Here is a 26,191-nt window from a genome sequence, read left to right as displayed (position 1 = left end):
CAATCTTATCTTTAGACATGCACACTGGGTGATGGCCACTGTGAGTCACAAAATCACCCAGTGGTTGCATCTTTACAACAGGAGATACAGGGCAAGTGGCAGTGCCTGAATACAACCCTTAAGTCATAAATAAAATGATGTAACAAGCTGGTGTTGCCATGTTTGACGAGTCCGGAAAGTCCTGCTATCATCCAACTATGTATATAGGAACAAACAGCAGGATTATTTGAATGAGGCCCTTGTTAGTCATCATTAGATACACACGTAACGCCTTTAATTTGAGAATTTCAAGGGCAAATAAGTTGAACCTCATAGGCTGCCTGTGTTGCTTTATACACTCTGAATACCCTGGGGGCAGAGGCAGGAAAACTCAAAATATCCAAGCATGAATAAAGATTCAAATACTGTGTAGAACAATCATGTTTGATAACATAAGAATGGAGAGCTGTAGAAGAGCCTGATGGATCAGGCTAGGGCCCATTTAGTCCAGCATCCTGCTCTCACGGGGGATAAACAGATGCCTGTTATGGGAAACCAGCAAGCAGGACCCAAGCACAAGGACACTTCCCTCTTCTGTGACTTTCAGCAACTGATACTCAGAAGCATTGCTGCCTCCGACCATGAACAGATAGCACTGCTACCGTGTCTAGAAGCCAGCAATAACCATCAATTTCTCAAATACTCTAAAGCAGGCACCCCCAAACTGCAGCCCTCCAGATGTTTTGGCCTATAACTCCCATGATCCCTAGCTAACAGGACTAGTGGTTGGGGAAGATGGGAATTGTAGTCCAAAACATCTGGAGGGCCAAAGTTTGGGGATGCCTGCTCTAAAGTCATCCATGCCAGTGGGTCTCTTCCAAACCTGCAATCTTTTGTATGGGAGGCTAGAATCTATAGGAGGAAGCTTGCTGAACCAGCCAGGCTGGTTCTTTTGTTCCTTTGCCTTAGTTGCTCAGCTAAGTACCTGCCATTCACATCTTTAAAGACTTTGCTCTGTTGCCATAGTGACATTGGTGGGCCCACCTCAGCTGGTGGGATGTGGTTTCTACAATTGGCCAAGGAAGGGCTGTGTATTAAGAGTTTAGTGTGATGATGCGTAGAAGCTGGTGCAGGAAGCTGGAGACAAAGAGACATGTCTGCTCCATGCTGGAACCAAAGACACCAGAGTTTCCATTGACCTTCATTCCAAGGTAACTGAACCCTGGGCCAGTGCTGGAGTCCCTGTCCATTCAGAGATTGGGCCCGCATGCTGCAACGGTGTATAGAGTCCTATAAAGGTAAAGGGACCCCTGACCATTAGGTCCAGTCGTGACCGACTGGGGTTGTGGCACTCATCTCGCGTTACTGGCTGAGGGAGCCGGCGTACAGCTTCCAGGTCATGTGGCCAGCATGATAAAGCCGCTTCTGGCGAACCAGAGCAGCACACGGAAACAGCATTTACCTTCCTGCTTGAAACGGTACCTATTTATCTACTTGCACTTTGACGTGCTTTCGAACTGCTAAGTTGGCAGTAGCTGGGACCGAGCAACGGGAGCTCACCCCGTCACAGGGATTCAAACCGCCGACCTTCTGATCAGCAAGCCCCTAGGCTCTGTGGTTTAACCCACAGCACCACCTGCGTCCCAAATATAAAAGGATGTGAAATTGCCAATAAACTTGGAGTAATAGACTACTAGCACATAAGCTCTGTTGCAGCAGCAGTTACTGAAAACTGTTCCCAGGAGACAAAACCCATCCTGCAACTCTTCATGCCATACAAATGACACCAGTTAGGAACTCGGCTAAAGAATAATAACAGAGGAAATGGCTCTTCCAAGGCTTGACACTCCTGTCAACACACAGGAAGTGCACGGGAATGAATCAGTGTGGAGCAACCTGGCTGAGAACCATGCTATACGCTTTTTCCTGTAAGACCAACTGCAGTTGTTAACAGTCGTCAACAGGTTTACCACACCTATCAGCCAATTACCCGTTCCCACCACCCTTCTGACTAATACCCCTCCCCACCCTCCCACTATATATAAGGGTCTGGTGACTTCTGTTTCAGTGTATCTGAAGAAGTGTGCATGCACACGAAAGCTCATACCAATGACAAACTTAGTTGATCTCTAAGGTGCTACTGGAAGGAATTTTGCTATATATTACCAGGTCAGGAGCATCCTAGACCGTGGGATTTCAGGTTCCAAACCAGAGACCTATAGGTGCCCCGTGGTGATATAATTGGGGCCATCCCTGGTGATTCTTCTGTGCTCCCTCCCATTACTGAGCCCTGGAGACAGAGGTTAATTGAGGGGGGGGCAGGGACAGAGAAGTGCAGGCACCCACCCACACCAAGAGCATATGCAATAATTTGCAATTGACTCCTGCCAGATTGAAGCTTGCAAGCTGCATGCAGTTGTCTAAGAAAAAATTTTTAATGCACTCTCACCCACCTGGCAATGCAAGCCCTCTCCCTGTCACCTGGAGGGATCAAGGAAAACCTGGATTCTTCATGTCACCCCTAGAGGTCTGGCAACCCTTCTGATTATGCTTGCCCCAGTTTGGCATTTTTACCTTAGTAAACTAATAGTCAGCACTACTGCAAGGTAACCTTTTCAGGTCTTTATTTTTTTTGTTTGTGCCTTGCAGACTACATCACTTACTGAGAAAGAGAAAGGGGTTGATAGGATTTATATAAAAATGTCTATGGTTCTTTAATAATAAATCTTATTGTTGCTGATTTGTATAAAACTTAACAATTTAATGTAATACCTCTCTTCCCCTGAAAGCCGCATCTGCAATAATAGCTGGGGAAATGTGCTTTGAGGCATTTTGGGTAGCCCACAGCCTTCTGTGAGATTAAAATAAAACAAGAGTGGGATCTGCCTGCCAATCTTAGCTGGACAGAGGGTCCAGGTTGGCCCACAAGGTCATTTCCCCCAAACCACACCAACCTGCCCATCAACTGACATCACTTGTGGTGTCAACTGATGAGAAGGAGGGGGGGCGGGTTATTTCAGGCCTTGGTTGTGCACTCCTGTTCCTAGAAGGGGACAGCAGCATGCAGCCATAGCAGTAGGATTTAACCCCCCCACTTATCAGCTGATGAATGGGGGGCGAAATCATGCTCAGTTAAGCAGGTTTCTATGCAAATCCCTTTTGCGATTCTTTATCTGTTCTGCCAGACCTATGCAGGCAAATAAGAACACACATTTCTACAATGGTTAACTGGTGTATCTGTTTTTAAGTTTTTCTGTACCATTTTAACTATTGTTTTATGTATTTTTTGTTGTAAATCACTTCAATATTTTTAATGAAATACTGGCCTATAAATATTTTTATGAATAAATAAATAGTTAAGGAAACATTGGGGAAATGGAGTGAACTGCCTTGTGAATCCCCAGGAACATGCCATTATTTATCGGTTTAGCTGCGACTTTGCTCGCTGGGGCTGATGGGAGTTCTGAGCCCAAAACATCTGGAGGGCACCAGATTGGCAAAGGCTGGTTTAACCCACTGGGCATCAGGGACAAAGGAAGGAATGCTGAGTGATTAACTTACACATTTTCGAAGGTTGGGCTCTGCCAAAATGCATCTCACCTTTCTGACTTGAGCACTAATTTGCACATTCTCCTTAATAAAATGCCAATAACTATTATATTTCCCTCTTGCTCCCCACTTTTCATCACTCAGGTATTGCTTGTCTTGCATTTATCTCAAATAACTTCACTTAGGTTTCTCTCATAATATGTATTGTGTATAAAAATACGTTGCAATATGACACCAGCTATTTTTTATTTTCCTGTATATTTCTGGCTTCAGATGATTGCCTTGGAAAGACTGCATTGCCTCTGCGAGAGAGTATTGCAGAGCACTAAGCCTGTTATCAGATGGCACTTCAGAGATCTGTGCATCAATTTAAGTGAAGCAGGATAAGAAAACCATCTAAGGCATCTGATTCTATCGCAGGATCGGTTCAGCTGTATATTGGAAAGAGTCCCCCCATTCTTACATACGTTCTAACAGCAGCCCCCTCAATTGCAATAGCATGAGATGAAGGGTCCTGGAAATAGCCAGCGCAGCAAGAAGGTATTGAAGTGTGAGTGGAAGACCTAGAAACCAAAGGCACAGGAGGAAAGGATGGCTTTGAAGTGCAAGGAGGAATCTAGCTAATTTAGGACTACTCTTCTTCATCTGGAAGATGGAAGGCTTCGAACCTAACCAGACTTTTATGGGAATAAACCTGTATGAAAACCAGTCATCCTGTGTAGGGTAGGCTTAGTCATTTGGCACTGTTTGAAACATCTAGAAAGTTTTGTTTAGTAATGCTGAGCTAGAAATAAGAAAGGAATTGACTATAGAACATGATAGGGAAATCAACTCAAATAGGAAAATAAATGATCAGAAACCATTCTAAACCAGGAACAAACGATAACATCAACTTAGAGTAAAAATACTGCCTTTTCCAACCTGGTGCCCTTCAGATGTTTTGGACTATGACTCCCATGGGCTGACAATGCCTTTCCAAAACCAGACAAGAGATAAATAATAAAAGTTTATTATAATAAACATGAAGGAGCGTCTCCACCCCCATTGTTCCTCCCGGACACTGAGGTCCAGCGCCGAGGGCCTTTTGGCGGTTCCCTCACTGCGAGAAGCCAAGTTACAGGGAACCAGGCAGAGGGCCTTCTCGGTAGTGGCACCCGCCCTGTGGAACACTCTCCTATCAAAAAGAAAAACAACTACAGTACCAGACTTTTAGAAGACATTTGAAGGCAGCCCTGTTTAGGGAAGCTTTTAATGTTTGACACACTAGTGTATTTTAATATTTTGTTGGAAGCCGCCCAGAGTGGCTGGGGAAACCTGGTCAGATGAGCAGGGTATTAATAATAATAATAATAATAATAGTGACAATAATTTTATTATTTATACTCCCACCCATCTGGCTGGGTTTCTAGGCCGCTTACAGCATATCTAAAACATATGGGGCTCAAACCTGCAACCATGGCATTATCAGCACCATGCTCTAACAAACTGAGCCACCTAGGCTGACAATAATTTTTAAAGCTGGCATGTAAAATGGGAACAGGATTCATTGGTTTGTGGTTTGTTTTTTGCTTTTATTATGTATCTAGTGTTTTTTATCTTGCGTTTTGAACCGCCCTGAGATCTACAGGTGAAGGGCAGTATAGAAATTTAACTAATACAAATACTAAACGAAAATTTAAATGTATGCCCATTTACACAAACAGGGGTGGATCGGAACTTTGAAATACATAACTTCTTTACAACTCGTTTGGCTGGGGAGAGCCGTTTTGTGGGTTATGAAACTCACGATGAACCCTGGTAGCATGTAATAGTATTGTAATAAAAAATAATGTCGATGATGACAGCTAAGTGACAAAAGTTTTATTTGCGCTGAGGGGCATGTACCCTGCGACGTGACATATACATATTTGGAAGCTCTTTGAGGGCAGGGACCCTCTGCTCTTTGCTTATGAAGCTCTGCCACACGCCATGTACACACGGAATAGGTCGCTATTACAAACAGCGAGGACAACGGTTCGGTGGAGAGAAGGAGAGAGACAAAGAACTCTCCCCCTTGGGCCAAGCCGAATTTTTAATTTTCTCAGGGAAATTAATAAAGAAAAGAAGCAAAGCCGCCTCAGGGAGACCAGGCAGGAGGCGCCTGAGGGGAAAGGTGGGCGGAGCCAACCGGCTCGAAAGGGGGCGGGTTCCTTATTCCCTGGCGGCCAGTGAGAGGCTCGGTCGTCGACGTCGCCGTCGCCGCCGCCGACGCTCTCCCCCCTCCCTTTCAGAGCGCGCGCACCTGTCAGTCACTCCCGCCCGACCGCTCTCCTGCCCGCGCGCCGCGGCCTCCGCTCCCCTCGCCCTCTTTCTATCACGGTTCGGCGCGCGCGGTGCATGCTGGTCCCTCCGCCTCAGCAGCCCTCCGCCTCCAACATGGCGTCGCGCTGTCACCTGTGTGTGTGAGGGAGAGGAGAGGGGAGAGGGGAGAGAGGCACAGGCTGACTGACTGCCCCCCCCTCGACCCTCATCACCCACCCCACCCCCCAAAAAAATCCCTTCGCCCCCCGCTTTTCCCTTTCCCTTTCTCCTCCTCTCCCTCTTTCTCCTTGGCTCGGCTCCTCCCCGCCATGGCGGGGGGCTGAAGGGATCCGCCTCCCTCCCTCGGCAACAGCATCCCTTCCCCTCCCCTACGCCGAGGCAGGTGCTGTCAAAGCCGCCTCGGCTTCACCCGCCGCCGCCACCGCCGCCGCCTCCTCTTGATGGGGTCCCCGGCAGGCGTGTCGGGTTCGGCGGCTGCTGCGGCAGCGGCCGCCGCGGCAGACTCTGCGCAGTGGCTGTCGGTGAAGGAGGAGACCATCTTCCTCCACGACGGGCTGATCCGGGTCACGGACCTGGCCGAGCTGCCCAGCGAAATCATCGGCGTGGCCGAGCCGGGAGACACGGAGCTGGAGGTGAGGAGGAGAGAAACGGGATGCGGCGGGCGCGGGGGGAGGGAGACGGGGACTGGACCCTGGCCTCGTCTTCCTCCTCCTCTTTAACAATAAGGTGGGGCGGGAGGGGGGGAATCTGTTCTTCACCAGCGCCACAACTGTAAACACACAACTTTCTCCCACCCCCACCCCCAGTTTAGGCTTATAAATGGAGCGTGTATGGGGCGAGGAATCGGGTCAGCATCCTCATCCCTGCAATTTACCGATGGATTGTGTGGGTGGGGTGGAATTTGGCCTCTTGCTGCTGCTGCTGCTGCTGCTGCTGCTTCATCATCTTCAGGGCCTGCTCACCTCCGCTGAGTGGGCTTTTAACAATAAGATGCGTCTGGCCATCATCTATTCTACATCATTATATCCCTCCCTTCCCTGTGATGTTTTTAGCATTAACATTGGGCGAACATCTTATCATAATCATAATTGGGCTTTAACAATAAGATTGGTGGGTGGATCTGGTATTCATCAGCATTGGCTGTCATCATCATCACCAACATCCGACCTCCTTAAAGGGGCTTTAACAATAATATTGGGGAGGGGATGTCAAGGTGAATGGAGTGGTAGAGAGGGGAGAGATGCCAAAGTGTCATAATTAGGTAGAGGATAAAGAAGAATCTATTACCCCTTGTATCTCTTTCCTCCTCTCAGTGATGATGATGATGATGATGATCTTTTTAATCAACAATTTACAGTATTAAGATCTTTCAGAGGGGATGATTTTGACATCTTTTACAACCCCAAAGGATAGGGATGGTGGAGGAGTAAAAGATGAGATGTTCAAGGGATATGTCTATGCAGTACCCTAAAGAGGGGTGTCTCCAGAATTTGTGGTGTTGGGAAGAAATGTTAACATTTAGGAGGAGTGTTGGAGTTGGGTGTACCTCCAAATCAAGGCTTTGGAATAAGGTAGGATGTCAAAACTGTGATATGGAGGATCAAAAATGGTGGGTTACTGAATTGGAGAGATTTGAAAGAATGAAAGTTGGAAGGAATATGGGGAAGGGGAATAAAAGAAGGGGTGAGGGATCCAAAGAGCAATAATCAAAGGTGGGGCACCAGTTAGTAAAAGATAGGGTAAGATTGAAGAGCAGGCCAAAAGGGGAGTGGGGATAAGATGAAGAGTCAAAATGAGAAGGGTATAGGTATGCTGAGGGCACGGGGATGTTGGTTAGTGAGCAGACTGGATAAACTGCCCTTAGGCTTTGGTAAAATGTGGGGAGCAAGAAGAGTGAGGAAAGGGTGAAGGGAGCTTAGGAGAAGCAATGTGAAGGTGATGGAGGATAGTAGTAGGGGATTGTGGTGACTAGATGGAGAATGGGGAGCTGTGAAATCTCAGATGCAAACTCAAGAAGTGGTGGTGATCAATGGTTTTGGGTGGGGATGAGAGAGGAGCACCTGACTTCCCCCCCAAAAAAGCCTTGATGCATTAGAATCATAATTAGGTTAGGGGAGAGATTGACAGATAATTAGGAGAGAATGAAGCAACAAGTCATACACATGCCTGCCAGGTCTGACACCCAATTTTTTTGAAATGATGATGCAAAGGTGATTCAGCACCAGGGAAGGTACAGGATGTAAGATGATAAGGCTTTCAGAGCCTTGTTTTGAACCAGGAAGGGCAAAACCTTCCTTGCCCTTCATTGCCCAGAGAGCAGTCTCTTGAAAATTGATTTTATGGTGTTCTTAATTATTCTTATTTTGTTATTTACCAATAATTATTTTCACAGTGAAATATCTGGGGTGTTCTTAAGTACTGAGTATCTAGACTAGAGGTTATAATGACAGTTGAAAGGCCGAGAGAAGTAGCTACGATTCTTTTCCACTTCAGCCTCCTCTTCTCCTCCAGTAAATGTGGGCAGTTGAACTATAGATAAAGAGCAATTGTGTGTTGTTTGAAATATGTACTTTGGGGAAATTGCTGTCAGTCATTTCTGCTTGCATCTCTTCCCTAGTCTGCATCTCTTTCTCATGCACCTCCCTCCATTACCCCGCCCTCTCCCCCAGCAGTGTGGCTTGCAGTGACACAGGTTCTTTGTCAGAAGCCGGGTGGCGTGAACCGAATGGGGATGGTTCAGCAAGCGCTGCATTGAATGCTTATATATGACCACCTGCAGTTGTTGAGGGGCTCAACAGAAGGTTATTTCTTATTGCTAAAAAGAATCCTGAGCAGTAACAGCTTTAGTAGTGAGCAGCCTGGACAAAATTATTACTGTACTGTACTATCATCAGATAGCAAGGTTAATTCCTTGTTCATGCCCTTCAGCTTAATGTGGAAAAGAGACTTAATATTTCCAAACATATTTTCTTTTACTGTTGTGCCCACCCCCACCCCCACCCCCATGTTATTAAAGTGACTTCTACTAGCTCTCCAGGGCTATGCTTTTGTTACTGACATCTGCTGTTTCTGGGGGAGTGAAGAATGCAATGATTAATTAGTCTTGTGGTCTTGAGGTGTTTTTTTTTTGTAACAGTGCAGCTTATTTGCAAAGATAGAGTTGAACCCATGAGTTAAGCAAACTTTAATGGTCAAATCACATGTCTGGTAGTTGTTATCTGGGCTTATCCATGGCATTCCTATCCATAAATTGATCATGGATTGTGCCATGATTCCAAGGTTTGCTTGATTAAGCCTCCTGTTGTCTAGGCTTGAAAATTTACCATATGTAAAACTTGCTACAGAATCAAAATGGATATGTGAGGCCTTTTGGTAAAGTGAAAGAAACTGCAGCTGACAGACATTTCACTCTTGTACTGTATAGTATGGATTACAAATTCGACATGGGTTTGTTGGAATAACAATATTAAGGGTTATTATATTTATCTATCACCCCATGATTAAAGGAAGCCATGGAAGGAAGGAGGGAGTAAATTGGTACCAGATGGAAGAGGTAGCATGCAAGCCCACCAGACAGAGAACAGGAATATTTGTCTAACCCGACCCTAAGCCAGATAGTGCTAATTTTGGCACTAAGGTTTGCAAAGCCACTGGAGACTTGGGCATAGCTGTCAACTTTCAGATTTGAAAATAAGGGATCAGCAGCAGCCTCACCTGTCCCGGGGACAGTCTATGGTATATCTAACAATCCAGGATAGCCGCAGGAAACAGCGCTGGAATAAGGGAATTTCCAGCAAAAAAAGAGAGGGAAGGCTGACAGCTATGGGCTTGGGATAACTGGCAAGGATGGGGCTGGAGCGTCTGATGGTTGTGCTTTGGGTGGGGTTGGGGAGAGTTGACTCTTTTCAGCTCTGTGTTACAGACACTCCATTGACTGACTACACTATGCCAAAGGTTCAGCTTATCTAGAACCAGAGACACTCTAGTAGCTTTCCATTGTACACATAGTATAAACCCTTAAGTGTTTTGCTGTTAAATGTGTTTGTTTAAAAAAAGCCCCTTGCAGCACTTTATGGTGTATTGCTGGCCTTTTCATCTTGTTTCTTTACTACACATTTCATACATTGTTTCTATAAATTTTGTTTGTGCTTGCCCCAGTACACCACTGACACACACTTTGGCAAGAACTTGGGAAAGTTGCCTCATTAGAGAGGTCACAGTTAATTAGAGCTCTTTGCAGCCTGTCTCAGTAATTGTGTCATGAAAAGTATTTAAATTGAATAACAAGAAGCTTGAGAAATTCATTCAGGCAAAGAAAGAGTTAGAAGTGATGGTGATGGAGCCAATTCAGGCTTTCACATGTTGGGGGGAGGGGGAGAAAAGGGTTTGGGCACATATGGTTGCAAAGATAAAACTTCCAAACATTGGCAGACTGTAAATTGGTGCAGCAGCATCTCACTGTCCTACTGTGGTGATATGGAGAGCCCTGGTGGTCTCCCATTTGTGTTATTCATATGCTATGAATTTCAGAAAGGGGGGAGGAGAGTAATGGGACTATTTTGAGGGCAGGGTGTTGTAAAATGGAATAGAGAATACATGTTACCACAACAAGGAGTATGGAGAAATAATAAAGATTTGCAGTATACTAGTCAGGAATAGAGGTTCTCACTCGTAGTAGCAAGCAGTGTTGGAGTTTCATTTGAAATACGTGAGTTTCAGGGCTTCTTCATAAGGATTGTAAACAATAGATTTAATGTGGTTTTACCCTGCCATCTCAGGGAGCTCAAATGCACAGTATTAGTGTTTGCTCCAGGATCAGAAACATGGGAAATAATAGTAGGAGATTAATATTGTGCTTATGTCCTGCTTGTTGACTGCCCATAGGTGTCTGATTGCCCACTGTAGGATACAAGATGCTGGACTAGATAGGCCTTTGGTCTGATAGGCTAATAAAAATTGGTGCTTTTTTACTGACTCAAGTGTCAGCTATGCTTTGTTATAGGTTCATAATCTAGAAGCGACAAGACCGCTCAGTTGCAGCCTTACTGAAAAGAAAATAGTTCTTGGCCAGTAGATATTTGTTTTTGACCCATCCACATATTGGTATTACCATATTTTTCCGTCTATAAGACGCCCCATGTATAAGGGGGGACTCAGATTTAAGAAAAAGGGGGAGATGGCCCAGAGTATAAGACGCCCCCTAATTTTTGACATTATTTTTTAGGGAAAAAACCTAGTCTTATACATGGAAAAATATGGTATATTTATGTGAGGCTGTTGGACTTGAAACAATTTTTGTCTATTCCAGACCCCTTAATGTGACTGTGGGGAACCTTTTGCCCTCCAGATGTTGTTGAACTCCAACTCCCTTCAGCCCCAGCAAGCATAGCCGATGGCCAGAGATGATGAGAACTATAGTTCAGCAATATCTGGAGGGCCAGAGGTGCCCCACTCCTGCCTAAACATCTCAGAAAATGTGCATAGCATATACTGGTAACTCCCCCACCAAAGGGAAGAAGGTACCTCACACTTTTGTTTGAATGTATGCTTATAGGAGCCTAGACATTTCTTAAGAGAGTACCTGTTCTCTGGACAGCTGCTAGAGAAGATCAGATTGACAGATACCAAGTGCACAACCTTTTCAGTGATGGATCCAGAACTGTAGAATAGCTTTCCTGGGCAACTCCATTAAGTGAGCTTTGAAGCAAGACTTAATATAAAAATATAAGCCCAATATTCATAATAACAAAATACCGTAAATAATATTATTTTACTTATTTTTAAGGTACTTTAGAAAGACTTCTCTCTTTTAAAGGTAGGATTTAAATTATTATAATGAATAAATGCCTACTGCTTTTGGGCACCCCATCGTTCATAGACCTGTCCCCAGTCATGTGTGTTCCTGAAAATTATGCAGTGATAGTAATTTTTCAGCAATGCACTTAGAAGTATGTAGCCAAACTTGACAACTATGCCCTGGTATATTCTTCATTCAATAAATATTATGAACTTAGGTATATCAAAGATACATAAAAAGTACTCTCAGGTCCCCTTCTGATATTTTACATTCTGTGGTTAGAGCAAATACGTTAAACAACAGCAGAGCTTGGCAGCTTGTTCTAATCAGGGTGTTATCAGGTGGGCCAAACCCCTCTCTGACATACTATCTGAGGGATATTGTCTGTCCTGCTGGGGACTTGTTAACGGACAGTCCATGACTGACTATAATGTTCCTTGTGAGGAACAGGTTTAGACAGGCTTGGTGGGCCCAGTGGTAATCATAGCCCATCTGTTGAGGAGCAGGCTTCTGTCATCTTCTTGTTCTATATTGCGTCTTCGCTCTCACCCTTTTGTGCTTTTCCCATGTAATCAAGAAGCCTCTGGATTTGAGGATCTTAAATGCAAGGGGGAAACTACTGTAAGTGACAGTGGCTACCACTCTGTACTTGATGATCCTAAGCATCATTGAAGGGGGGAAAAAACTAATTCAAAGGAGCCAAATAAGTCGTCGTCTTCTTCTTTGGCGATCACTCGTAGCCGAGTAAGATTGTCTTCCATAAGCACGGTTTTAACAATGAGTCTGTAAGTGACTGTGGAGGCCAATTCTGGATCCGCACGTCCTTCCACAGTGGGGACATTGGTTTCTGGGCAGGAGTTGGTCACGGTGTGGATTTGCCAAGCGTGCCTTCCTCTTAGCATGTTTCTCCCTTGCGTCCTGAGATCGAATGTCTTCAAAGCCCATGACACCATTGGTAAAGGCTGTTCTCCAACTGGAGCATTCGCAGGCCAGTGTTTCCCAGTTGTTGGTGTTTATACTACATTTTTTTAGATTTGCCTTGAAACAGTCTTTAAACCTCTTTTGTTGGCCACCAGCATTACGCTTTCCATTTTTAAGCTCAGAATAGAGTAGTTGCTTTGAAAGACAATCATCAGGCATCCGCACAACATGACCAGTCCAACGAAGTTCATGTTGAAGAATCATTGCTTCAACACTGGTGATCTTTGCTTCTTCCAGTACACTGATATCAGTTCGCCTGTCTTCCCAAGTGATGTGTAAAATTTTTCAGAGACACCATTGATGGAATCTTTTGAGCAGTTGGAGATGTGGTCCATGTTTCACAAGCATATAGTAAGGTTGGTAGTACAATAGTTTTGTAAACAAGCATTTTGGTTTCCCTGCGAATGTCCTGGTCCTCGAACACTGTGCACTTCAATTGGGAAAAAGCCGCACTCGCAGAGCTCAGGTGATGCTGGATTTCGGTATCAATGTTGGCCCTTGTGGAAAGGTAACTGCCTAGGTAGGAGAAGTGATCAACATTTTTCAACGTTATGCCACTGAGTTGGATTTGTGGCACTGCAGAGGGGTTATTTTGTACTTGTTGGTGCAACACTTTGGTTTTTTGGATGTTGAGTGATAGGCCAAGCTTTTCATAAGCTTCTGCAAAGATATTTAGGATGATTTGGAGGTCATCTTCTGAGCGTGCGCACACTACGTTGTCACCAGCATACTGAAGCTCTATGACGGACGTTACGGTAACCTTACTTTTTGCTTTCAGCCTGCTCAGATTGAAGAGCTTTCCATCTGTTCGATATATGATTTCTACTCCGGTAGGGAGTTTCCCTTCGACAAAGTGTAGGATCATGGCAATGAAAATAATGAATAGAGTTGGGGCAATAACACAACCCTGTTTAACACTTTGAATGGTTTTTGAGAGCCATTGTTTTCTGCGATTGTTGCAAATAAGTACCCTGCAAGTGTGTAAGATGGCCATTTTAAAAAACTGACTTAAACTTTATTCTACTTCATTTAATCAAAGTCAGTGGTGCATATTTACCTGGAGCTGCTGTAAGCCCTAGGAAGCTTTCATGTGCCCTAGAAATTACTTTTGCTACTAACTGGTGTGGCAACATTCTCCAGAGGTTCTCACCGGTGATTCACCTTGTCAGTAATGGAAGGCTGTACAGAGAGGAAATTATGATTTCTTAACTGGCCTCATTTGTATCTCTCTTTGGGTGGCAGCATGTCAACCCACTAATTATTTCATTAGTATTTAACTGATAGGTGTCTAATGACTAAGCAACCTGTGCAGACAGAAACATGCAGGAATGCTCTTGGGCAAACAAGGGAGTGATAGTTCAACTGGAAAAAAAGTTGAAGATGCAAATGACTTTTTCATTGTGAAAGGTGTAAGGTATATGATCGATTTCTTAGCAAATATATTGTACTCTCTGACTTGAAGGACTGGATCAGATATTTTGAGAAATGTTTAAAGTAGCCAGATGTTAATACAAAACATTTTCATTTTATGGTTGAAACAAAAAAATAAAAAAATTTCCTTCCAGTAGCACCTTAGAGACCAACTAAGTTTGTCATACCTATGACAATACCTATGACAAACTTAGTTGGTCTCTAAGGTGCTACTGGAAGGATTTTGTTTGTTTGTTTCGACTACGTCAGACCAACACAGCTACCTACCTGTAACTAATTTTATGGTGTTTGTGTCTGTCATTCTGGAGGGAAAAGTAAATAGCCCTTTTGGTGCATTTAAGCTCTTGGCCACGTCCAGCTCAGCTTTTTGGATCCTAGCCTTTGTTTTTCTCCAAAGAATCTCATCCCATGTATTCATGTCATTGTCTTTTTTAGCATGTGCTCCATTCAACTGCCAGCTTGTGCAGTGTAGGTTAACTGAAATGTATGAGCATAGACGAACTTTCTTGTTCAGTGCTGGGCTTGGGATGTTGCCAGAGCTCCACAGAGATTATTCTGGCACCTGAGAAGCATCCGTGATGGATTAATTCTCAGGCAAAGGCTTCCAATTGCAAACTTCCAGCTGAATGTTAAAAGGTAGCACCATTCAAATTAGTAAAAAAAAAATTGTTGAGGCGGCCAGTTCTGCTTCTTTGAACAGTGGTTCTCTAGGATTAATACATTTCCTATTTGGGAGTGTTTCAGCACATAAAATGAATGAAATATGAAGAAACGGGAAGGGGGGTACCCTGTACCAGACAAGAAACTGTCAACTTGCAAGCTCCAGGGATCTTTTGAGCTGCCAATTGATGAATCCTGGTGAGCATTACCATTATTGAGGAGCTGTGATTCTTGCTTCCTAAGCACTGTATTAAAAATACACCTCTTTGTAAGTTGCTGTTTCTTTCCAGGTTGGGATGAGAGAAGCTTTAAGTTATTCTGCATGTATTTTTTTTAATACCCTGGCTTATCATAGGCTTATAATCAATTGCTGCCAAAGTGACTTCACATTGGGTTTCAGTATTTGTGACTTGCTGCTTTGCACTTTGTAAGTGGCACTTCTGAAAATGCTGGTTAATACAGAAGCAAAAACCAGAATCTGCATCTACATTTAAGAGCAACCAGTCTACTGGTGTTCCAGGAGCAACACACTTCCATGCTTTGGGCTCACTGAAATAGACACAGGGTTGTAACAAGAGGAAAGACAATAAATAGGAAATGCAAGCTTTGTGCTAGGCTTTTCTGCCAGGGAGCCTTGTTTGTTGTAGAAGTGTTCTATGCTGCACAGCCTGTTCAGGCATAGTCTTGTCCGATCCTCTTGTCCCTTGCTGCAGTGCCATGTGAGTATTTGGGCTGTACTTATTGCAGGCAAATTTTAATAGTATGGTGAGTTTTCCAGGAAAGCTGTATACCATCTTGATATTGTATTGTGTTGATATGCTAGCCTGCCTTGAGTGGTTAAAAATGTGGGCTAAAATCCTTTGAAAATAAAATAATAAATTACTGATAATCACAGGACCCCAGGGTCCCCCAATGAAGTTGCTGCTCCAGACCCTGAGACAATTTGGCGGTGTGTGTGTGAGCTGCTTTCTCTCAGTTTTGCAGATCTCTGAAATATGTTAAAATTATATCTTAAACTGTCCTAAGCTGCATTGGAATCACATGGTCAAAAAGTTGGAGTCATTGGGCATTGTAGTATCTCAACAATTTTGTCATGATGCAGAGCACAGTTTAATATCTTTCAGCACAAAAGTCTCAGTTTCATGCATGTTTGATGTTTAAGTGACACAATAACTACAGTAACTACCAGTCCCCCTTTTCTTTTGTGTCATGTCTTTAAATTGTAAGTTTGAGAGTAGGGACTGTCATTTTTTTATTGATCTGTAAGTTGCTCTCGGAGCCTTTTTGGCTGAAGAAAATGCTTTCAATCAATCAATCAATCAATCAAGGCTGCAGATGTTTCCATAATTTTTAGACAGATAGAGCTCTAGTCCCCCTATTTCACAGTTAATGAACTGGGGAAATGAAACAAGAGCCTCTCAGTTTGTCCAGGACAGGGATGGAAATTATAACTGTCTATCCATTGAGCTGAACATCTAGAGATTCAAAGTGAATAAATCAAATGTGAAATGGGTGTTGAAATGTGTAGACCTCCGAAAACATTGACTGTTTGTCACTAAGTCCATCTGTATTCAGCAGTGGTTCTTGAATTTCACTGGATCCAGGATGAGGAGGACCATTTGACATGCCTGAATGAGACCTGCCACCTCTGACATTCATAGAAGTATATTTAATAGCTTTAGAATTTGTACAGACCCCTTATGCTGAATTTGGCTAACAGCCCATGGGATGCGTAATCTTGGGGAAATATTATGACACCAGTGGTAGTAGCAGAGTCAGTTGCAGACCATTAGTACAAAGCCTCTTTCAGGAAAAATGATATCCCATGCAGGAAGAAAAACCTTGGTGATATTTTCACTATTGTGAGAGCTGGAAACTGTTACAATTTTGTTATTGCATTTCTTGATCATTTTTTTCTGTGGTGTCTGCAACACATACTTAGTTTCCTCATTTTGTTGCTGTCAAAAATGCAAAGTCTGCACTCATGGTATCAGTAAAGAAAAAGAACTATTCCCCCTCCATTCTCACAAAATTCCTTGATGGCTTTTCAGCTCTCTCTTTTCTTTTATGGCAAAGTGGGTCATTGAAACTTTTCTGCTCTTTTTAGCCTAAAGCATTTTTATAAGCTGCACACAATATATGCCACTAATTGGGCCATGCTGCTGCAACCAGGGAATCTATTTGCTATGGCCCAGTGATAGCAGAGTGGTAGCACCTGTTACTTTGTTAATTTCAGTGTGTGCAAATTTATTTATGTGGCTTATTTAGAGCATCATTCAAACGAACTGAAAGATGTTTAACCATAACTTTAATTAAAATATAGAATGAAAATGAACCTTAATAATTTTGCTACCACATTTTCCCAGCGTACTATTCTTCATTTACAGAAGGGGGCATGAAACCATTTAGTATTGTGCTTACCTGGTGCAGAACTTGGAAGGTTGCATACCCAATAAAAACTGGCAGAACAGATTTGTATTTAAAGAGTGCCTTCTGGGCTACACTTTTTGCAGGTGATCTATCATTCAGCATTTTGCCTATGTTCCATATACCTTTCTTTCCTGTGACACTGAAAAGTCATCAGGTTTTGGCAGGCTTGGAAAATCATTTGATTTAATCCATTACCACTCTATAAAGCCTCTCTTTTACCACTGTGTGCAGAATCATTTATTTATTTAATATGCTGCCCTGCCTCTCCTGTGCTTGAAGCCCCTCAACAGAATGAAATAAAATGAAATCCTAATTAGACAGTTCAGCAGCAGCAACTGTCATCTCCAATACAAATCCTTGCTGGCTTCAAAAGCCCTTTGTAGATGTTCCTAAGTGTTCATAGATGGATCTTAGGAACATAAGCTGCTTAATAATAATAATAATAATAATAATAATAATAATAATAATATTTCCCCAGCCACTCTGGGCAGGCTCCCAACAGAATATTAAAAACATGATAAAACATCAAACATTAAAAACTTCCCTAAACATACTATGCCAGACCATTGGTCCCTTTAGCTCTACACTGACTGACAGCAGCTCTTCAGGGTATTAGACTGGGATCCTAGCTTGAGATGCCAAGGATTGAAAGTGGACCTTCTGCATGCAAAGCATGCTCTATCACTGAGCTGTAGCCCTTCTCCTAAGTATTGTACAGTGGTACGGTACCTCGGTTTATGAACACAATTGGTTCCAGAAGTCTGTTCATAAACTGAAGCGTTCATAAACTGAAGCGAACTTTCCCATTGAAAGTAATGGAAAGTGGATTAATCCGTTCCAGACTGGTCCGTGGAGTACTCAACCTGAAGCGTACTTAACCCGAAGCACAGGTGTAATTGGTTCCAGATGTCTGTTCATGAACTGAAGCGTTCATAAACTGAAGCGAACTTTCCCATTGAAAGTAATGGAAAGTGAATTAATCCGTTCCAGGTGGGTCCGCGGCATTCGTAAACCGAAAATTTGTAAACCGAGGTGTTCATAAACCGAGGTTCCGCTGTAATCCCTTCTTGAAAGTATGTGCTGTGACGCACCCGCCTCTGGAAACATAAGTGGTTGGGAGAGACCTAAAGGCACTGAGTTTACCAATAAACCTTTACAAAGTAACCAATGACTGAATCTGACCAGAGCAGGACTGGCCAGATTGCAGAAGTGACTAAAGTGTAACTTGGGGTGGCAGCATATTTAGAAACAGCAAGAGGAAGACTTGAGATCCCTTACAGAAGCTATTGGGGCACAATATTTAGGTCATGTTTAGAGGTTGCAAGGAATATTGGCAATATTATTGAAGGTGTGGTAGCATCTTGGACTAAGCCTATTGGACCCATTTCAAGCAGGTCTAATTTTGAGACTGAGAAACCTTTGGTCACCTTGACAGGTAAACAGTGTCAGGAAGTAGATAGGGACAGAATGTCTGCCAATTTTGCTTCTCGACTGGAGGGAATGGGCTTAGGTGGGAAAGTATCTGATGGTTTTGGTCCTTGCTTGGAGGCCAGTTTCAGAAGATAATGTGGGATTCACCTTGGCCATTGGAGCATAATCTCCCACAGGATTGATTCTTTCCCCAGGTTCGAGGGGAAGAAAAGAAGCTGGAGTGTATATATACAGTGGTACCTCGGTTTATGAACACAATTGGTTCCGGAAGTCTGTTCATAAACTGAAGCGTTCATAAACTGAAGCGAACTTTCCCATTGAAAGTAATGGAAAGTGGATTAATCCGTTCCAGACGGTCCGCGGAGTAACCGTTCATAAACTGAAGTGAACTTTTCCATTGAAAGTAATGGAAAGTGGATTAATCTGTTCCAGACGGGTCCGCAAAGTACTTAAACTGAAGCGTTCATAAACTGAAACATGGGTGTAATTGGTTCCGGAAGTCTGTTCATAAACTGAAGCGTTCATAAACTGAAGCGAACTTTCCCATTAAAAGTAATGGAAAGTGAATTAATCCGTTCCAGATGGGTCCGCGGCGTTCATAAACCGAAAATTCATAAACCGAGGTGTTCATAAACCGAGGTTACACTGTATTGGTTTAGCTGGCCAGTTGAAGCCATCTATCCTCCCCTAACAACCCATACACCTCTTTGTCTGGATTAAGCTTTAGTTTACCTCTGGTGGGGGATGTGCCATGCACCTTCTGGGGTAGTTTGTCCATCTTTGGTCCCCACCCTGTTCTCAGCGCTCACCTGCTGCTCCTATAAGCTATCAGCATGCAACAGCAGACACACCCTGAGAAACGGGTAGGTACAAACAGTGGATACAAATAACAGAAGGAATCAAGAGAGAAGACTCTGAGAGGAATCCAGAAATGTTATAAGCTGGCTTTCTGTACCACCCATTTTCTAAACTACTTGTTGGAGTAGCAGTATTCACAGTCATCCTGTAAAATTTCTAGCCGGGTACCAGATTTTATTGCGAACTATTTAGGTGGCACAGAGATGTAAGAGGAATGTAATTGCACACAGTTGGAAGAGTTGGGCCTATTTCTCACCTTCTGGGATGTAAAATTAGAATACCTTCTTGTTTGCTTTAATACAACCTTGAACAATATAGGCTGTTGTGTGCTTAAGATTACCTGACTTCTTACTGAACTACTGCTGAAACTTGCAGCTATGAGTTGATTGTGAAATCAGTGTTTCTTGTGCATGCAGGTTTTTCTATTTAATGTTGATTTCCCCTTACTGTGGAATATCCAATAAATAACTCATTATGCATCTGTAGCCATTGCTGGTGTGAAAGCTCTTTTGCACTTTTTTTTTTTTGGGGGGGGGGTGTTTTTCACATGTGGCACTTCAGTGAGTGACCTTTGTTGCCACACCTTTGTGTCCATTTGCTCCTCAGCTGAGTACAACCTAGTCATTTTGTTTCTGGGAGTTCAAGCAGGTGATCCCAAGCTCATTGTTGCCAGCTCATCAGCTGCTTGTTTGGTTATTCTTCAGACTCATGGGCTTTAGCTGGTATGGAGCCTCAGACTCTCCAGTAATCATTAATTGAAATGCTGCTGCTTCAAGTATTGTCTGGTTCATATATATATATGGAAGCAATGGAAAAGGGGATGTTGAGGTGCCCTTGCCCTCCTGCCAGTCCCCCCAAAAGCACAACCATTGTGGTGTGGTGGTTAGAGTGTTGGACTAGGACCTGGGAGACCAGGGTTCAAATCCACACATTGCCATGTGAAGCTCCCTTGGGAGACCTTGAGGCAGTTGCTGTCTCTCAGCCTAACCTACTTTACAGGGCTGTTGTGAGGATAAAATGGGGGTGGAGGAGCTCTTTGGATGAAATGTGAGATACAAATGTAGTAATAAATACAAAGTAAACCATCCATTTCCTCCATTGTGCAACATGCTTACAACATTTGTTCTTGCACTTGGACACTTATTGTAGGTCTTTTTTAAAGTTGCACTCACAACACAGGAACAGAAATACTGTACCTACATGCCTGCCCAGAATGGAAAAGGTAGTGGAGTGCAAGAAAGGAGAGTGATTGAGGGGAGGGACACAAAACACAGCTTGGGGCCCTTCCGCCTTCATTTGATTTCAAAGTCACAGGTCTGAGAGGGGTTTTCTTGTCCCACTGCTTTCCCTGGGAAAACCAACTGCTGAATACGGAACTGGGAAAAGTGGCAGGACAAAAAGAAACCCTCTTGGACTCATGACTTGAAATCATGGGATACATTCTGTCATGCTCCTTCCGCTGGTGTGGATGGCAAGTAGCAGAATTGCAATGAATATAATGACTGGGAAAAGGGGGAGTGTGGAAACATTTGCATGACAAGTGTGCACACAGAAAAATCAGATTTGAACAACTCGTTAGCAAGAGAACTCCTCTGTGTGGACACGACCAGTCTTCTGATTGTGAATGGGAAACAGGATCCATAGTGCAAATTCAACAGCACATAGTTACTTGGGCTATGTTTGGGCAACTCTGAAGAGGTGCAATTTTCTTGAAACTCTAGCATTTGCTTAGCAATGTATGAGATTCAAAAAGCTATTTCAGTCATGCCTAAAGTCTTGTGCGGATCAGCTAGGCTCTTTGAACACCAGGTTCCTATTCCTTTGGCTCTTCCTTCAGTTTCAGAAGTAGTTTATCATATGGTGGGCTGCTGTTCAAGAAATAGAAGTCCAAAGCCCTTTGGGCTTAATCAGTTGCACAATTCTTCATCCTATCTTTTACATGGCCAACAAATTAAACGGGCCTTTTTATTCTGCCATGGTATTGCCTCCAGTAGAATTTGTCCATCTTTTGTCTCATTCATTTGTCTCTATGCACACATAAAATTCCTAGGCTCCTTCCTCCCTTTGCATATTTTATTGTCCTTGGGATAGTTTTGGCTGAGGGGCTTCTGTCACTCTCTGTTCCACGAGTTCTTTCTTGATAAGATGACATTTTATCATTCAGCTGAGTATCTGGAGTATGTCCAGGCCCTTTTGTGTGTACAGAGTTCATTATCTGGATCAACTTATTATACTGTTTTTTTTCCTCCCCTGACTCTGTACTCATATGTAATTACTATTTTGATTTCTCCTCTCTGCTACTTAATCATCATCCTCACCTTCATCAGCTTTCAGTTCTGACCACTGCTTTCCTCTCCATTGCCATAACAATCTGGCAGGCAAGGGTGGAAAAAGTGAAGATTGACACCTGCCAGAATTTGCATTCCTCCACTTTTTCTGTACATCATAGTCTGGCTGTGACTCTAATTCTTTTCCTTTAATGGAATAGAGTTCTTTCAGGAATTGCAAGATTCTTAGATTTGAAAATGGGGTATAGGACCACCTTGGAGAGAGTGAAGTGGGAAGTATCACTGTTTACCTCCAATAAAACTGGCTAGTTCTAGAACTGACAAGGTGCCACTGCAAATTAGTAACGCTTAGTACCGTAATGGATTTTTAAAAGCAATTGTGAATTTTGGGCACTGCTAAATCAATACTTGCAGCAGTTGCTAAAGAGTGTACACCAGCTGATTTCATTTGGTTAATTATCCTTGAAATCCTTTCTAGATAATCCAATTTGTTGTTTGTTGAGTTTGTCCTTGAAAATTATTTAGAAATAACGCAAAATGCCATTTAAATTGTTCTGGGGGAAAACCTTGGTATTGCATGTCATGTAATCTCACCTACAAAACCAAAAGAGCAGCTCTTAATGACCAGAACGTTGTAAATTCAGAAGAGATAAGATAGCCCTTTAGATATTTGAAGATGACTGTCGCATGAAAGATGGAGCAAGCTTGTTTTCTCCTACTCTGGAAGGTAGGACCTGAACCAATGGCTCCAAGTTACAAGAAAGGAGATTCCAACTAAACATCAGGAAGATCTTTCTGCTAGTAAGAGCTGTTCAGTAGCAGAACTGACTTCCTTGGAATGTGGTGGACTTTCCTTCCTTGAAGGTATTTAAGCAGAAGCTGGATGGCCATCTGTCATGGATGTTTTCGTTGAGATTCCTTCATTGCAGGGGGTTGGACTAGATGACCCTTGGGGATCCTTCAAACTCTACAATTCTGTGATTCTGTTATTATGTTTGTGAGTATGGATCAGAAACATTACAGAGGACAAGAGGGGAAATCAGCAGAAGGGTTCTCCACCCACCCACCTACCCCGCTGCCACAGCTCTGGCTTTAACTGCTTGGCTATTTAGGCACAGTAATGAAACTGGTGAGGTCAGGAAGTGAATTAACAGGTGCTTTTCCCAGGGTGGGAATAAGTGGTAGAGCAGAAGCATAAGCAGTGGCCAATCAGTAGCAGGAAATTAGTGTGGTTTATGCGAAAGTTAGCGTTTGTTTTCTTAAAAAAAAAATTCTACAGAAGAACAAGAAAAAGATACAGAAAGTGTCAATTTACACAAGTGGTGGGGAACCTCTAGCTTGTGGGTCTAATTAGCCGCAAGATTTTGTGGGTTGGCCTGCCAAGTGGTTTCAGGCAAACCACACTCACCTAAAAGGAAAATAGGAATCTATGGAGATGGTTTTTATGTGAACACGTAACATATGATTTCCTGAAAATGCATTTTGTTCGGCTAGCAAGACCTGCATGTTCTATATTGATACCTCAGAACATGAGTGATTTTATCCTCTGTATTCAATAAATGGCTACCAATTTACCTTAAATCATTTTATTGTCTCGCCCCTCTCCTTTAAAATGAATAATAATAATAATAATACCCTGCCCATCTGACTGAGTTGCCCCAGCCACTCTGGGTTGCTTCCAACATAATAAAAATACAAACCTCAGTTCTATAAAGGGAATTTAAATGATACATATGACAACACATTTATACTATGTAAATTGCACATTGTTCTGTTGGTCATGAGCTGTTTAATATAAAAAACATTTCAAGTAATATCACATTTTCTTAATGCTAAGAAATTCAAAGATGGGGATAAAGATAAAACACAGATTTTTTCTTTCTTTTGTTTGGGTTTGTAGAGTCCGTGTTTTTGTGACCAACATAATTTGCTAAAGCAGTATGTGTTGCATTGTATTAAGCTTCTCTGATTTTATTTTTTACTTAAAATTTCTTCTCCGTATAGCAAATGAGAAAGCAAAACTATCACTAAATTAAGTCTCATTAACCTATTGTCTTGATGATGTGTTTACCTGAAGATTAGAAAAAAATAGAGAAATTCTGAATCATCTTGCATGTCATGCTTCTGGTTACTCAACTGTAAAATGCCACTTTGAAAAACTGTTGCCAGTTAATGAAACTTTGGAAAACTAAAATGATATACGTAGAACATGTTTATTATAGATGGGAAATGTAGTTTGACATACCCCACCATGTCGTTATCTTGTAACCCTTTGTGTTCATACATAAAAATAAGATATGTGTTTTTTCTATAGAGTTTCTTATGTCTCCTATAGAATATTTCCCCCTATATTTTACACCTGCTTAATTATGAATCCTTTTACTTGTTTAGTTTCTGTCTGAGTGGTTTGAGGGCGGGGTGTCCCAGCTGTGTATCGCTTGGTAACGAATTGATGGGTCTATGGACCGTAATAAAGATTGTTGTTGTTGTTGTTGTTTAGTTTCTGTTCCATATTTTAGGAGTATTTTATGTATTCTTGATAATATATATTTATTTTAGTGTTTAATTTCTCAACATCTGTTAATTCTCTTAATTTACTCTGTATTTGAGCAGGAGGAAAGACCTAAAATACAGTTTTGATACTTAGCAAAGCTAGTCTTTGCTCAGAGGTGTAAGCATTTGCATCACTGTGCTGTTCCAACGAGACAGTTACTACGGCTTAATTTCTAAAAAAGAGAAACCAGCTAATTAAAGAGGAAAGAACTGCCCACTTTGATTCTCTGTCATAATCTTCCATATCATTTTTCTTTGAAGTGCTGGTGCTTGTTCTCAGGAGGAGGGAGGTATGTCATAGCATCTTGTATCTGATGGGAAGCTAGCTGAAGAGTGGGGCATAATGTACAGCTTCAGATCTCATAGCTTTATTTGTAGTGCACAAGGAGAGAAAGTTCTGTCCATGAGTTTTCTCCCATTGCTAATTAACATGTAGGGTGCAAATTTCTTGGAGATTGTAGTTAGGGATGAAAGACTAAAAACTTCCCTTCCTGCATACTGTGATCTGGGTTGCAATCCCCCTTAACCTACATGCTCAAATTTATTTGATGTAAATTTAATTTAGTAAGCATCTTAAAAACATTTATTAAATGTGATTACAAATCGTGTTGCAGTTGTTACCTCCTAAAGTGCACAATTTGTTCAGTTACTCCTGAATTCAGAGGACCTGATTCAACTGAAACATATGGTTTTATTTTATTAGAACTTTCTGCCTTCGTGTCATATTTATTTACACAGGTACTGAAAGCAAGTGCCTTGACTTGTGCAAAAGTTCTTCTAAAGGCATCCTGCCACATTAATTCATCAGCATGCACTTCTTGTCCCTGCCTAGATCTTAACATTTGAAACCAAGAATCCAACGGAGCTGTCGGAGCGCCTGCGCTCTGTCTGTGGAAATCAGAGCAACGCCTATGCCCGCCTGCTAGAATACCGCTTGAACGCTCTGCGTGGACTCTGGAATGCCCAGCGCCAGCTTGCCTTGGAGGAACAGCATGAACGGGAAAACTCTGGGGATGAGGAAGCCCTTGCCTTGCTCAAGCGGCAAGGCCTGTTACAGCAACCTGAACAAGCACCTTTCACTTCGCGGATGGGGCTGCTCTTGGTTTTCCCTCTCATTGAGTCGCAGAGCAGAACAGACCCTTCCCTTTGTAACATAACTGCTGAGGTGCTCTTGACTTGCCTTCGTGACTGTCAGCCCTTGAGCTTGACTAAGGAGCCTGTGGACTGTCTCAATGGCATTGAGTCCTTGCTCTGCTCATGGCTGGAGGAGACATCCACTTCAGGCCAACAGATTCCACAGAAGCAAAAAGAAAACGCTGCTGCTGCCCTTGTTGCCTTGGCTTGTGCAAGGTAGGAGAGAGGCGTAGGGTGGGAAATCTGGGTGTGCAGATCTTTTCATTGATGACCTTTTGTATGCCCATGTTAAATTGTAGCAGAAATATTAAGATGTGCCCAGGGATTCAGGACTGTGCTCAGGGATGGGAATTTAGCTTTGTTGTCTCGTTGCCTCATTTTCTTCGGTTGCACCTTGCCACAACTTTTAATTTATAGCAGTAGAGGGAAGAATGAGTACTGGCATGGATTGAGGCATAGGTGGCAGTGGTGGGAAGTTGTTTGCTTCCAGGATTGGTCTAACATAGCCTTCCCATATCATAAAAGCAGGAGTTCCCCGTTAGCTAAGTACTGCAGACCCCTGTATTTCAAAAGCCAAGCCATGGACCCCCTACTTTTTGGGGGGGAAATGATATCTCTGTGAGAGTTTTTGTTATGTGAATGGTGCTATGCAGTGCTTTCCCCCCTAAAAAAAGTGTTTAGGGGTACTCTCATTTTCTACTCATATTGAAATACTGCCCCTCAATGAGGCCAAACTTAGATTCATAAAATGTTTAGGGGTATGTATCCCCCTGCGTCCCACCAGAAAAAAGCACAGGTG

At 42.8% G+C, this 26,191-nt stretch overlaps 1 protein-coding gene across 9 annotated transcripts in view; it reads left to right on the top strand.

Annotated features, from left to right (window-relative positions):
* The first annotated feature begins 5,906 nt into the window (after window positions 1-5,906).
* The window catches only part of HECTD4 (HECT domain E3 ubiquitin protein ligase 4), a 105,752-nt gene continuing 85,467 nt past the window's right edge, over window positions 5,907-26,191 (top strand). For all 9 annotated transcript variants that reach the window (XM_035120137.3, XM_088671471.1, XM_035120135.3 and 6 more), the window contains exons 1-2: window positions 5,907-6,461; window positions 25,091-25,608. In XM_035120137.3, coding sequence (XP_034976028.1) covers window positions 6,270-6,461; window positions 25,091-25,608 — 710 coding nt within the window. In that variant the 5' untranslated portion in view covers window positions 5,907-6,269. The remainder of the gene's footprint in view (window positions 6,462-25,090; window positions 25,609-26,191) is intronic.

This window comes from Zootoca vivipara, chromosome 6 (genome assembly GCF_965207765.1).
Source record: "Zootoca vivipara chromosome 6, rZooViv2.hap1.1, whole genome shotgun sequence".
In the NCBI taxonomy this organism is placed as follows: Eukaryota; Metazoa; Chordata; class Lepidosauria; order Squamata; family Lacertidae; genus Zootoca; species Zootoca vivipara.
This window is presented reverse-complemented; position numbering and strand designations above follow the sequence as displayed.